A 12,615-nucleotide genomic window follows, 5' to 3' on the forward strand; every position below is an offset into this window, starting at 1 on the left:
TTTGTTTTTTGTTTTTTTTTTTAAATCTCTTTCTCTGCGAACTGCCACGTGCGGATTGTGCTCAGGGCAGCCTGAATTCTCAGCTGCTTATCTGTCACTGCCCTCACTCTGTGGTTGTCGCTGGGGGTATAGGCATCAGAATCACATGGGAATTAAAACACACACATGCGGGGCGCCTGGGTGGCTCAGTCATTAAGCGTCTGCCTTCGGCTCAGGTCATGATCTCAGGGTCCTGGGATCGAGCCCCGCATCGGGCTCCCTGCTCCACGGGAAGCCTGCTTCTCCCTCTCCCACTCCCCCTGCTTGTGTTCCCTCTCTCGCTGTGTCTCTCTCTGTCAAATAAATAAATAAAATCGTAAAAAAAAACAAAAAAACACACACATGCACACACCCATGCCTGACAGCCTCTTCCCCAACATTTGATACCTTGGGTGGAACAGGATAAAGTAGCTGGGATGGCAGCCAGGATGTGTAGCTGATCCTGGTATGTGTCATCTCTACTTCCTCCCTCTGCCCTTGAAAATTAAAATTGTGTCATTTGGGGCACCTGGGTGGCTCAGTCGCTTGGGTGGCTGCCTTCGGCTTGGGTCATGATCCCGGGGTCCTGGGATCGAGCCCCGCATCAGGCTCCCTGCGCGGCGGAGAGCCTGCTTCTCCCTCTCCCTCTGCCTGCCACTCTGCCTACTTGTGCTCTCTATCTATCTGTCAAATAAATAAATAAAATCTTTAAAAAAAAAAAATTGTGTCATTTATCTAGGCTGAGTCTTTTTTTTTTCAACTTCAATAGAGCTTTTATTTTATTTTTTTTCATTTGCATGTAGTTTAATATTAATGGAATCATAAGTGTTCTAGGCAGTAAAGATTTCTTTTTTTTTTATTATGTTCAGTTAGCCACTGTATAGTACATAATTAGTTCTTGATACAGTGTTCAACGATTCATTTTAAGTATAGACTGAGTCTAATGCCCATAGTCTAATCCACTGGTCTCCAGAGTTTTTTGATCATATATTGCAAAAAAAGTTTTGGAATTCATCAGAATGTGTGTATATATAATTTAAACAGTTTTATATATGTACTAAAGAATTATGTACTTTAGGAAATACATAAAATATAATTTTATAAATATAGATCTGAAAGTATGTATAAATAAAATATAAAAATATAAATATATGAATAAAATATAAGACAAAATGTAATTAGATATATAGACCCCTCTTTGGAGACCACAGGGCTCATTAATAACTCACTAACAGTTTTCTTTTATTTTTAAAATTTATTTATTTGACAGAGACAGCGAGAGAGGGAACACAAGCAGGGGGAGTGGGAGAGGGAGAAGCAGGCTTCCAGTGGAGCAGGGAGCCCGATGTGGAGTTCGATCCCAGGACCCTGGGATCATGACCTGAGCCGAAGGCAGACGCTTAATGACTGAGCCACCCAGGCACCCCTCATTAACAGGTTTTTTTTGAATGAAATCAGTGAACTTCTCAGTCTGAAGGATAAATGTTCAATTTATTTATATGATATTGGACTTAATTTCTTATCTAAATGATCTAGAAAACCTCTCATACGTAGCAACAGTTGAGAACAATTTATGAGCTGACAAAGGATGTAATAGTTTATGAGTTGTCACCCATCATTTACATCGTGTACACAACCTAATTGTTCTATACAGCTTGTGAACAGAATTATGACTCGAGAACCGCAGGACTTCCAGAAGGCTGGAAGCTTCTAGCTGTAATTCAAATGAGACTTACATCACCTTAAAAAAAGGCACCACCACTCTCTTGACAAAAGCTGCTGCTAGTGCCTGGGGGTGGGGCTGGGGGCTGATAGGCCATGTCTCTACAGTGGTCCGAATGCACCTCTGGGGGTACCCAGGAAAAATATCACACCTCCTAGTTATGGTTTCCCTCGACTAAAAGAAAGGATTTTCCCAATATTTAACCATACAGATCACACCCCTAGGGTCACCTAGTCCGTGTGTCGTATGGTACACGGCACATATGAGAGTTCAGGTTTGTGGAGGAAGAGTAGGGGTTCCACAGTACAAGGACATCCACAGAGCCCCTCACTCTTTTTTGGTTTCTGCATAATGACTTACCAAACTTATCCTTGAATTATAAGTGGATTTAGAATTATTATTCAGTCTTAACTAAACTAACCATCTAAAATGGACATAGGCCTTAAAGACATTATTATTAAGAAACTATGATTTGAAGATGATACTAATATCACAGAACAAATGGACAATATGAAAGTGATGGGGTGAAATTCTGCTTTAGCGCAAGTCTTTTCATTTCAAGAATGAAGTTTCACAAGAAGTTTGCCAGAAAACTTAAAAATTACCAGGAAGATTATTTGAAATATGAATTTACATACACTGTTATTAAAGGTGAACCTTACCTTAGGTTATGTTGTGCCTCGAAATATGAATCCGATGATTACACTACATGTATACAATTTATAAATAAATAAACATACACTAGGAAATTTCATGTTTCACCATCTAAAATGTTTGGAAATCGTTACTCTAGATTAGAGAATATATTTTGCCAGTTGAGCCCAATCTCGTGGCTGGACCAGCAGACAAAATAATAATAGGGGTTGTTTATTCAAACAGCAATCTCGTAAACAGTGTTCAGTAAATCTTGCTCCACACTTTAGGCCAATCCTGTTTTTATCTTTCCAGACCTCTAAAACATTTTGAGTAGGATAGATCATATGTTAGTACCTCACTCCCTCCATCCTGAATTTTCTATGTGGCCTCTGAACTTCTTGCTCTGCTCTGTGACCTCTCTCACTCATCCTTCGTCTGCTTTCCTCACCCTGTGCCTGACCTTCCACAGACCATGGGAAGCTTCCCTTCATGGCCATGCTTCGGAATCTGCGCAACCTGCTGCGGGTTGGGATCAGCGCCCGCCACCACGAGCTTGTACTCCAGAGACTCCAGCATGAGGTATGTGTGAGGGGCAGGGGGACTGGAGGTGGGTGCCGAGATGCTGCTGCATCTTCCTCGTGGCTGGGGAAAGTCATGGCCACGAGCTGTTTCCATGTGGGCTCTAAACAGGTATGGAGATGTGGATAGGGGGCAGACAGGTCTGGGGAGATAAGCCCCAGAGATTCAAGTATAAGATCTTCCCTTGGATCACTGACTTACCAAGAAGAGGCGCCTTTGTGATGTAACTGACTTCAGAGGGAGTCTGATATAAAAGAAACCAGGCTCCTTCCATTACTTGCTCTCCCTTCTTTCCCCCTTCCCATATTCTCACCTGACAGCTTTCTTTTTTCTTTCTTCTTCTCCACCTTTCTCTGTATCTCTTCTCTAATATCCATTTTATCCTTCCTCACTTTCCCACAAATCTAATAGAGTGGTTATCTCGTATTCCTGGTCCCCGAGGCCCCTGAGTAGCTCCGCCCCCACACTCTCTGATATGTTGCTCATGACCCCTCCCTTGCTTTCCAGAATTCGGTGATCCACAGTCGGCAGTTTCCATTCAGATTCCTTAATGCCCATGATTCCATCAATAACTTTGAGGCCCGACTCAAAAGTAAAGGTATTATCATCTATCTTCCGAATCCTGTTTGTGTCTCGAGTCTGAGAGTAGATGAACTAGGAGCATTGGTATGTTTCAGCCTCTTGCCTTCCAGTCTCAGGGTGTGGGGTGGGCAGAAGTCAGACAATTGCCAGCTCAAGGGTCAGGGCTTAGGACAGGTATTAGTGGGAGGACATAAGGAGGGAACAGAAGCTGATAGACATTGACTCCCTTACTTATCTGTCGCCACACAGCATTGCCACTGCCTTCCAATACAAAGCTGATACGTTCGATAATGACTAGAAATGCAAAGAAGGACAAGAATTGGACCTATCGGAGGTATCCTCACAACCCAAGTCGTTGGAAACTTCGGACAACAATGATGATACCGGTGATATACGAGCAGCTCAAGTGGGAAAAGCTGAAAATACAAAAGGCCGGGTGTGTGTGTGTGTGTGTGTGTGCGTGTGTGTGTGTGCGTGTGCATGCTATGTTATCTGGGAACAAAGGGTGAGCAACAAGAGGTGTCCTTACAGGGCTTGGGAGTCGTCTGGGAACCCCAGCTTTTATTCTGTGAAGACATGCTTGCCCCAGTGGCTCACTGTCTTTGTATAGCAAACCTTGCCTTTAACATTGTCCTATGGAGAAATCATGAGAAAAAAACTATATTTGGGCCTCCAGTTTATTATCTGGGATTGTTTTATTGGTTTCTGTGGGTTCCGTGAATCTGTGCAGCATTCTCCTTTCTCTTAGTGTACGCTGGTGTTCTCTGCTCCTGCTCTGGTTCTGTGTCTCTTTCTTCTCCATGGTATCTGTTTGTTCTTTTTGTTTCTCTCTCTCTCTGTCTTTATTTTCCAACCCATTTGCTTTCTTTCGTTCTTTCTTTTTTTTTTGTTTATACATAAAAAGATAGTTATCACCGAGCAGGCTCAAAGTCAGACATAAAACCTGTAAGGTTGATGAAGTCCCAGCACTCTGTCCTTCAGATGCTTCAACAGGATCTTCATTCAAGACAAATGCAGGGCTCATCTAACCTACTAATGAATCCATGGCTGAAACCAGGGCCACTTAAAAGTCAAGCCTGGGGTCCAGTCCAAACAACATGCCTTCACTGGCCAGTTCAGCAGCCACTAGCCACACTTGGTTATTTGGAACTGAGATGTGCCGGATTTTGAGGACAGTGTGAAAAAGGATGTAAAATATCTCCTTCGTAACTTTTGTATTAATTACGTGTTAAAATGAAAATAGTTTGATATGTTAAATCAAATGTCATATTAAGTTAATTTCTCCTGTTTTTACTTTTTTCCTGTGGCTACTAAAAACTTTTATTAGTTACATGTGTGATTTTAATTTTGTTTCATTAGTTGTAACTTAATTCTGTTGGATAGCACTGGTAGAGAATACTGAATTTTCTAGATTAAAAACATTATTATGAGAAAATTTTAAACATGCACACAAATAATGAGAATAGTATAATGGACTCCCATAAAACTGTTAGCCACATTCAGTGATTATCTAGATTTTATCACAGTTCTTTTAGTGGTCCCTTTCTTCTTTTTTCTGGGAAGGTGTTTTTAAGAACAAATGCCGAATAATAGGATACATTTTATTTCATCCCTTCCTATTTCACACGTGTCTCTTAATACATTTTATTATGTAGTTAGAATGTCATTAATATACCTAATAATTATAATAATAATAATTGCTTGGTATTATCCTTTATTATCTAGTCCATATTCAAATTTCCCAATCATCTCAAAAGTATGATTTCACAATTTTATTCAAATCAGAATCCAAACAAGGCATACACATTACATTTGATTAAGTCTCTTATATCTATTTTAATATTTTCATTGTCTTCATGCTATTGACTTACTGTGGAAACTGGCTTCAGGGACCCTGCAGAGTGTCCCACATTCTGGATTTGTCAACCTCCTCATGGTGTCTTCTAACTTGTTTCTCTATTTCATGTGCTGAGGGCATTAACTCTGAAGGCTAATATAGCTTCAGATTTCACTTTTTTTTTCCTTGCAAGAATATTTCATAGGGGATCCTTTGTACACTGTGAGACCACCAGGCTTTTTTTTTTTTTAAACCTTGTAGTAAGATACAGGATCAGGAAGCACCAAAGATCTGGTGGTCCTACTCATAGTGATGCTAAGACTGATCCATGCTTTTAAGTGATTATAGCCTGATCTCTTCACTGTAAGTTGATGGTTCATCCATTGGTGATCTTTGCCTGAACCAGTTCTTTCATTAGCAGTTCTAGAGTGGGAATTTTCTATCATTCCCCATATTTATTAGCTGGAACTCTAGAAAGAACCTGTCCTATTAACTTAAACTATTCAGTTACCCTGAAGTAAAGATTCTACTGGAAAGGTGGGATGAATGTTCCCTTCTTTCCTCTTTAATTTCCAGTTTTCAGAATAGGAGTTAGTATTTGTTCTTTAAAATATAATTAAAGAATATGGAGCAGTTAAGTCTTGCCTCATGAAGTAGGTATGGATTGATGTGGGAAGTGTGGCAAGTGATTTCAGAGAGTGAGTCTCCAGATGACTTCCCCTCTTCTGCCATGAGAATGGGTTAGTAGAGGCCTTTGGAATGGAAGCCCGGAAGCTCTGCCCCAGTCCCCCCTACCAGCCGTGGAGGCGGGCTGTGGCAGGGGCGCGAACGCTCAGTACTGGAGTGCCAAGTTCTCATCTTCCCGTCTGCCTCAAGGTGGCAAACAGAGAAGCCCCTGAGCCCTTCTGTCTGTGTCTTTTCTGCCGGCAGACGGGGAAAATATGATAGTGAGATGTTGGCTCGGTACCGGCAGGCCCTGGAGACAGCCGTGAACATCTCCGTGAAGCACAACCTGCCCCTGCTGCCCGGCCGCACCATCTTGGTCTATCTGAGGGACATGGGGATAGATGAGCTCCGTCAGAAGAGCAACCTACAAGGGGTAAAAAAAAAAAAAAAAGTTAAAAGGTGGGGGTTAGTAGGATGCTGGGGATCCTGAGAGCTATCCTGTTCCCAGACACGGTTTTCCCAAGGAAGTACTCAGAACTGAAATAAATGGCATGCATTTGCTTCTCAGTATTGGGCCTTGGTTCCTAAGGACAGTTCCTAGAATGTGGTCTCAAGCCTGTTCATGGATTATCATACTTCCGTATTTCACATTTGGCTGGTACTTAATTCTCTCTATATTTCTGTCACCAAAGTATATCTCATTTTTACCTCCCTACATCCCAGTGTTGAATGTGGGCAGGAATCCTGGCCCTTCTCCACCTTCCTCCCTGGCCAGCTCATCCTGAGAGCTGCTGAAGCTGTCTCTTCCTAACTGGAGATTTTGTCCCTTTTCCCCAACCAATGGAGGTGTTTGACCTCCAGGGCTGGATGGGCAGTGGTGGGTTTCAAAATAGGGGAGCCTGGTTTCAAAATCCTGGCTGCCTTGACTGGCTTAGTTGGTAGAGCATGCAACTCTGGATCTCACGGTGGTGAGTTCAGGCCCCATGTTGGGCATGGCGCTTACTTAAAAAAAGTGGGGGGGAGGGGTGAGGGGAGCTGTATTTCACTGTGATGTTTGTCCAATCAGCCCCCCATAAACTATGTGCTGCTGCTGATTGGGATGATGATTGCACGGGCGGAGCAGGTGGATCTCTTACTGTGTGGAGGAGGCACTATAAGGACTGCAGTTCTTAAGGCAGAAGAAGGCATCCTGAAGACTGCCGGCACGCTCCAGGCTCAGGTCCAGGTCAGACACCCACCCCCACCATACAAAAAGGCAGGAAGGACCCGGTCCTGGACATAGCCTGATAAATCAGGAAAGGCTTGGATATAGACAGTTCTGAAGATTTCCCAAGCAAAAAATGGTGTTTGTTGCTTACTGACCATCTCCCGTGCCAGCAAGGAACATGAGACTCTTTCCTTCAGGATTTGGGTGAAGAGCGTGGATTGTCCATGAACACTTTTGGGAAGTACCTGCTGTCTCTGGCTGCCCAAAGAGTTCCTGTGAGTACTTCCCAGTCCCTGAGAAACCCTTGCCCCCTTCTCACTTTGCCCTCCACAACTGATGGCTCTGATTTCTCAGAGGTTGTCTTTCAAACTACGTACCGTACCCACATCCACTCCCAGCTGGCTGTGGCACCCTACCCAGTGGTACGCTGGTAAATGCTTCACAACCAGCTCTCTGGAAAAGATAAGTCTTGGTTAATAGCATTTGCTAATTTCTATGGTGTTAAATACTCCTATCATAGCTGAGTTCATCAGTGAACAGAGTTGGGAAGTGATGCTCGCAGTAGCACACCATTACATGGTATTTCTACGACATAGATACAACAGATGTAAATAAGACCAAGAGTAGATAATGGTAAAATGTAGTAAAATAATTAGGAAGTGATGAGTTTTGAGTATTTGTTGCCTTTACTTTTTATACAATTTAATGTTTAATAGTGGCCATGTTTAACAACTGGCTCACAAAATTCCTAAAAAATTACTTTAATATTTTTTAAAAAGATTTTACTTATTCATTATTCATTTGAGAGAGAGAGAGCACAAGCAGAGGGGAGAGGTAGAGGGAGAGGGAGAAAGAGAAGCAGACTCCCCGCTGAGCAGGGAGCCCGATGCGGGGCTCCACCCCAGACCTGGAGATCACGCCCTGAGCCGAAGGCAGACGCTTGACCATCTGAGCCACACAAGCGCCCCCCCTAAAAATTTATCAATCAGCTTCTGTGAGCCTGAATGAGCCAGTTACAACACACCACCTCCCTTCCCCCACTTTCTTGCCCCTCCGTATCAGGGTGTAGTGGTTTCCTCTATCCTAAATGCTCTCTGAAGAGGCAATTTCCATTCCCCTCAGAGCTGTCCTAATCCCCTAATCCCCAGGGAGCTCTTCTTTTGATATCCTGAGTTTATTAGCGTTTCTTCTGTCCCTCTGCTCCTTCCTTTTCATCTTACAGGTGGACAGGGTCATCCTCTTTGGCAACACTATGTATAACAGACTGGTAGATGAGGCCAAACAGCTTTTCTGGCAGCATGTGAATTCCAAGTGCCTCTTTGTTGCTGTCCCCCTGGAAAGGACATATAACACGTAAGGATGCTCAGACTCCTTGTCCAGTGCCAGAAGATAGGTTTCCAGACTTCCTCTCTACCCCTACTGTAGTTGGGACACTCCCACTCACCAGGCACATCCCTGTCTCTGCCTCTTAAGTACTAGAGCCTTCTCTGAAGTCTTCAGCCTAGCTCCATGCCCCTTTGTGAGGCTCCACCCCAGCCCTAGCCTAGCACGTACCCCTATTAAAAGTGCAGAAGTGGGGTATCCATCCTAGAGAGCAGTGACCCTGTGTTCCTGGCACGGTTTCTGATGGGTAGTGGCTGCTTCTTCCTTTGCCAGATTACCAGATTCGAATCCCAATAACGTGACACTCTCAGGCTACACTGACGGGATCCTGAAGTGAGTACAGAATGGACACTGAAGGGGTTGGGGGTTTTGTTAGAACATCTTTCAGAGATTACCTGGCTTCTACTCCCTTTACTTCTCTTTTTAAGCAAGATAGAAGCTTATTCCTCTTTTGCAGCTGTCCTGGTATAGCAGCAACAGTGCTAGAAGGGCCCAGTACCTTCTATCTTATTGCTCCGTCATCCTCAAATACTCTGCTTTTACCTCATGGCTCAAGACAGCTGCTCCAGCTCCAGCCCTCATTTTTATATGACATCTAGTACGAAGAAGGAAAAGGGACAGGGGAGGTTCACTGTTTGCTTTTAAGGGAACAACTCAAGAGTTGGTCACATAATTTCTATTCTTTTTTTTTTTTTTATTTCTGTTCATTGTTTGTGGCCTCTGTTCCATTCTTAATCCAGAGGAAGTCTCATGCTAAATTTATTTATAGACACCAAATTTACAGAAATCTTTTTGCTTTGTCTTTCTCTCCATGTTCTCTCATATACTTGTTTTCTCTCCTACCTTTTCCTTTGCGTGCCTCCACTGCCCCCAGCTGCTATTAGGAAGACTCGTGCCCATTCCTCCTTCTCTAAGGAACTTTTATGGCTGATACAGAGCTGATGGCCTTAATCTTTAACCTTTAATCTTAACCTTTGCCAGCCTAATTGCCCCTGGCCCAAAGAAAGCCCATGATAAGTGTGCATAGCAGGAGGGACTAGAGCTGGGTTTCTTCTCTCTTCCTTCACCCCTTGGTTCTGCATTCTGGTTTATTTTAAGTCTACATTCCCTGCGTATGGTTGTCTCCTTAAGGAGCTCCAGTTAACTGGGTGACCTTCCCTAGCTGTATCTTTGTCCCCTGCCCCCTTGGAAGATCTGATTCTGCCACTGGTATGTATTCGCTCTTATTTATTTGGTCACATTTATGTCAGGTTCATTGCTGAGCGTGGGGCCTCCCGTCTTCTAGAACATGTGGGCCAAATGGACAAAATGTTCAAGATTCCACCACCCCCAGGAAAGACAGGGGACCGGTCTCTCCGGCCACTGGAAGAAAATGCTCTAAGCCCCTTGGCTCCGGTTTCCCAGCCTGGGTTAGTCTATGTTTCTTTGCCTTTGTGAATTGGGAGAGGCTATGGGCAGGTGGCTGCATTTCTGGCTGTTGAGATGCTGCTTGAGGTATGCTTCCTGTTTCCCAGGTAGGGATTTCTCTGACAGAGGAAATTGTCACATTGTGAGCATGCTCCTGTCTCTACTGGGGAAGGGGGTCAGACTGTGAGGCGGGCTCAAGGAGAGGGCTCAGGAGAATAGGTTCCAGCTTTCTCATCACAGCTTTGCCAAATAGTGGCTTGAATCTTGGGCTAGTTGTTTTTCATTTCTTAAAGCTTTAGTTTTTCGATTAGTAAAATAGAGGTAATGATTGTGCTTTCCTCACCGTGTTGTCACGAGCACACTGTGGGCAAATAGTAAGTGTCTAATAATCAGCTGACCAAGGAGGGTGCATGAGAAATGGCAAGTAGGGTGTAAGCTCCAGGGCTCTGCAGTTGAGGCTCTGAGGCCCACTGGACACCCCCTGCTGTCCGTCATACCTTACTTGTGCTGTCTTGTGCGGAAGGGTGATCACAGCCGCATCTGTGGAATTGGGTTGTGAGGCCCATCCCTAGACTGAGCCTAGGCCTCTGCTTACCCCCAGATGGCACAGCATCCGGCTTTTCATCTCCTCCACTTTCCGGGACATGCACGGGGAGCGGGACCTGCTGCTGAGATCCGTGCTGCCGGCACTGCAGGCCCGAGCGGCCCCCCACCACATCAGCCTTCATGCCATCGACCTGCGCTGGGGCGTCACTGAGGAGGAGACCCGTAGGAACAGGTGAGGGGGCCACAGAGAAGAGGAGCCAGGTCAGGGACAAGCGGCTTGAGTGGTAGAACTGACATGGGTAGGGTGGAGGCTGCAAGGAAGGCTGAGGGCCTAGGGCAGGGGAAGCTCTTTGGATGCTAACAAGAGCAGCCTGTCTCCGCTTTGCTCAGTTGTGAGCCACGGCCCTGTCTTCCTATTTGTACCTGTATCCCCTGATCTGATGCCTCCATAACCATGTCTGCAGACAACTGGAAGTGTGCCTGGGGGAGGTGGAGAACGCACAGCTGTTTGTGGGGATTCTGGGCTCCCGCTATGGCTACGTTCCCGCCAACTACAACCTCCCTGACCATCCTCACTTCCGCTGGGTAAGGCAGACAGCAAGGTTGGAGCAGGGTCTGGGGAGGAAACAAAGGTTGGGGCAGGGGTGGAGAGAAGCCCCAGTGTGTCAGGAACCTTGGGACTATGGACAGGCAGCTCCTTGACACTTGAAGTGAATCCCAGGCAGAAGATTGTGCAAGTGGCCAAGTCCCAGATGAGGGGATTCCTTTGAGAAGTATCTTTCAGTTGGCTAAGGGAAGCGAGAGGTAAGAGGGTAGGTCTGTTTAGGTTTTGCTCTCAGACGTATCTGAGTTCTGATCTCCCTTCTGTCAGTTACAGATTGTGTGACTTTGTGGGACATGGCTTATCCTAACCCAGCCTTAACTTCCCCATGTATTAAAGCGGAACGGTGGTGTCTATACTGCAGGGTTACTGTGAGAATTGGAAACCTGTTTTTAAAAATGCTCAACGCATGACAGGCATTCAATAAGTGTTAGCTCTTAGCTGGGTTTTATTGGCTTGTGTCTGGGGGGAGGGATCATTACTGAGATGCAGGAGGCCTGGGGCCTTTGCACATCTCGAGGGAGGGGTTAGTGTGACCCGGACCGAACCTATCTGTCCTCTGCCTTCTCCCCGCAGGCCCAGCGGTACCCTCCAGGCCGCTCTGTGACGGAGATGGAGGTGATGCAGTTCCTGGACCGGGGCCTGCGCCTGCAGCCCTCTGCCCAAGCTCTCATCTACTTCCGGGATTCCAGCTTCCTCAGGTACCTGTTGTCGCCTCTGGGCCTCGCGGTGGCCATATCTTCTCTCCCCGGCATTCAGAGTGTAGGAGGGAGGAGGCTGGAAGAGAGCACGGGGCTCAGAGAGCTGCCTCGTGGCACCAAATCAGCCTTGCCACTGAAGCCAGGAGATCTCCACTGGTGGAGTTTCAGGGAACCACAGCCAGGTCTGATGGTTGGGGGTGAAGAGAGGCTGGGGTCTGAGCGTAGCTCCACTCTTGGGTTATCTTTGGGGGTCAGCTCTGTGCCGGATGCATGGAAATCTGACTTTACTTCTGAGTCTGAAGAGGCTGCACATCGGATCTCAGAACTGAAGAGCTTCCTGAGCAGACAGCAAGGGATTACCTGTCGCAGGTGAGCTGGGGGAGGTAGAGAGCCCCTACAGGGAGAGATGTGGTACAAATAGGCGCAGTCTGACTCTGCTTGTGCTCACTTTGCCCACAGATACCCCTGTGAGTGGGGGGGTGTGGCAGCTGGCCGGCCCTATGCTGGGGGTCTGGAGGAGTTTGGGCAGTTGGTTCTGCAGGATGTGTGGAATATGATCCAGAAGCTTTACCTACAGGTCAGCAGGAGCACCCATGGCCAGAGGAGTGGAGAGGGTATAGGGTGGTCTGGGTAGTCCTGGGTGGGAAGTAACTCAGTGGGGGCTCTGAGTTTTCAGACCTGGGGGTCCTAAGGGCATGGAAACATTGTCAGTTACTGTCCCATTTGCCC

General features: G+C 45.8%; 1 protein-coding gene across 8 annotated transcripts in view; it reads left to right on the forward strand.

The window, feature by feature from the left end:
- TEP1 (telomerase associated protein 1) overlaps nt 1-12,615 on the forward strand; it is a 37,830-nt gene that overhangs the window by 10,894 nt on the left and 14,321 nt on the right. For 6 of the 8 annotated variants that reach the window (XR_014148562.1, XM_081830816.1, XM_081830813.1 and 3 more), the window contains 14 exons: nt 2,847-2,956; nt 3,464-3,554; nt 3,788-3,974; nt 6,306-6,474; nt 7,108-7,266; nt 7,446-7,523; nt 8,471-8,601; nt 8,905-8,964; nt 9,882-10,040; nt 10,640-10,816; nt 11,049-11,169; nt 11,762-11,886; nt 12,142-12,255; nt 12,346-12,463. Coding sequence is in view for 7 of the 8 variants with exons in the window: in XM_081830816.1 (XP_081686942.1) it covers nt 2,847-2,956; nt 3,464-3,554; nt 3,788-3,974; nt 6,306-6,474; nt 7,108-7,266; nt 7,446-7,523; nt 8,471-8,601; nt 8,905-8,964; nt 9,882-10,040; nt 10,640-10,816; nt 11,049-11,169; nt 11,762-11,886; nt 12,142-12,255; nt 12,346-12,463 (1,799 nt within the window). In the remaining variant the exon portion in view is untranslated. The remainder of the gene's footprint in view (nt 1-2,846; nt 2,957-3,463; nt 3,555-3,787; nt 3,975-6,305; nt 6,475-7,107; nt 7,267-7,445; nt 7,524-8,470; nt 8,602-8,904; nt 8,965-9,881; nt 10,041-10,639; nt 10,817-11,048; nt 11,170-11,761; nt 11,887-12,141; nt 12,256-12,345; nt 12,464-12,615) is intronic. The other 2 variants (XM_081830819.1, XM_081830818.1) reach the window with 2 other exon arrangements.

Source organism: Leptonychotes weddellii, chromosome 9 (assembly GCF_054177405.1).
Source record: "Leptonychotes weddellii isolate Sample4059 chromosome 9, ASM5417740v2, whole genome shotgun sequence".
Classification (NCBI taxonomy): Eukaryota; Metazoa; Chordata; class Mammalia; order Carnivora; family Phocidae; genus Leptonychotes; species Leptonychotes weddellii.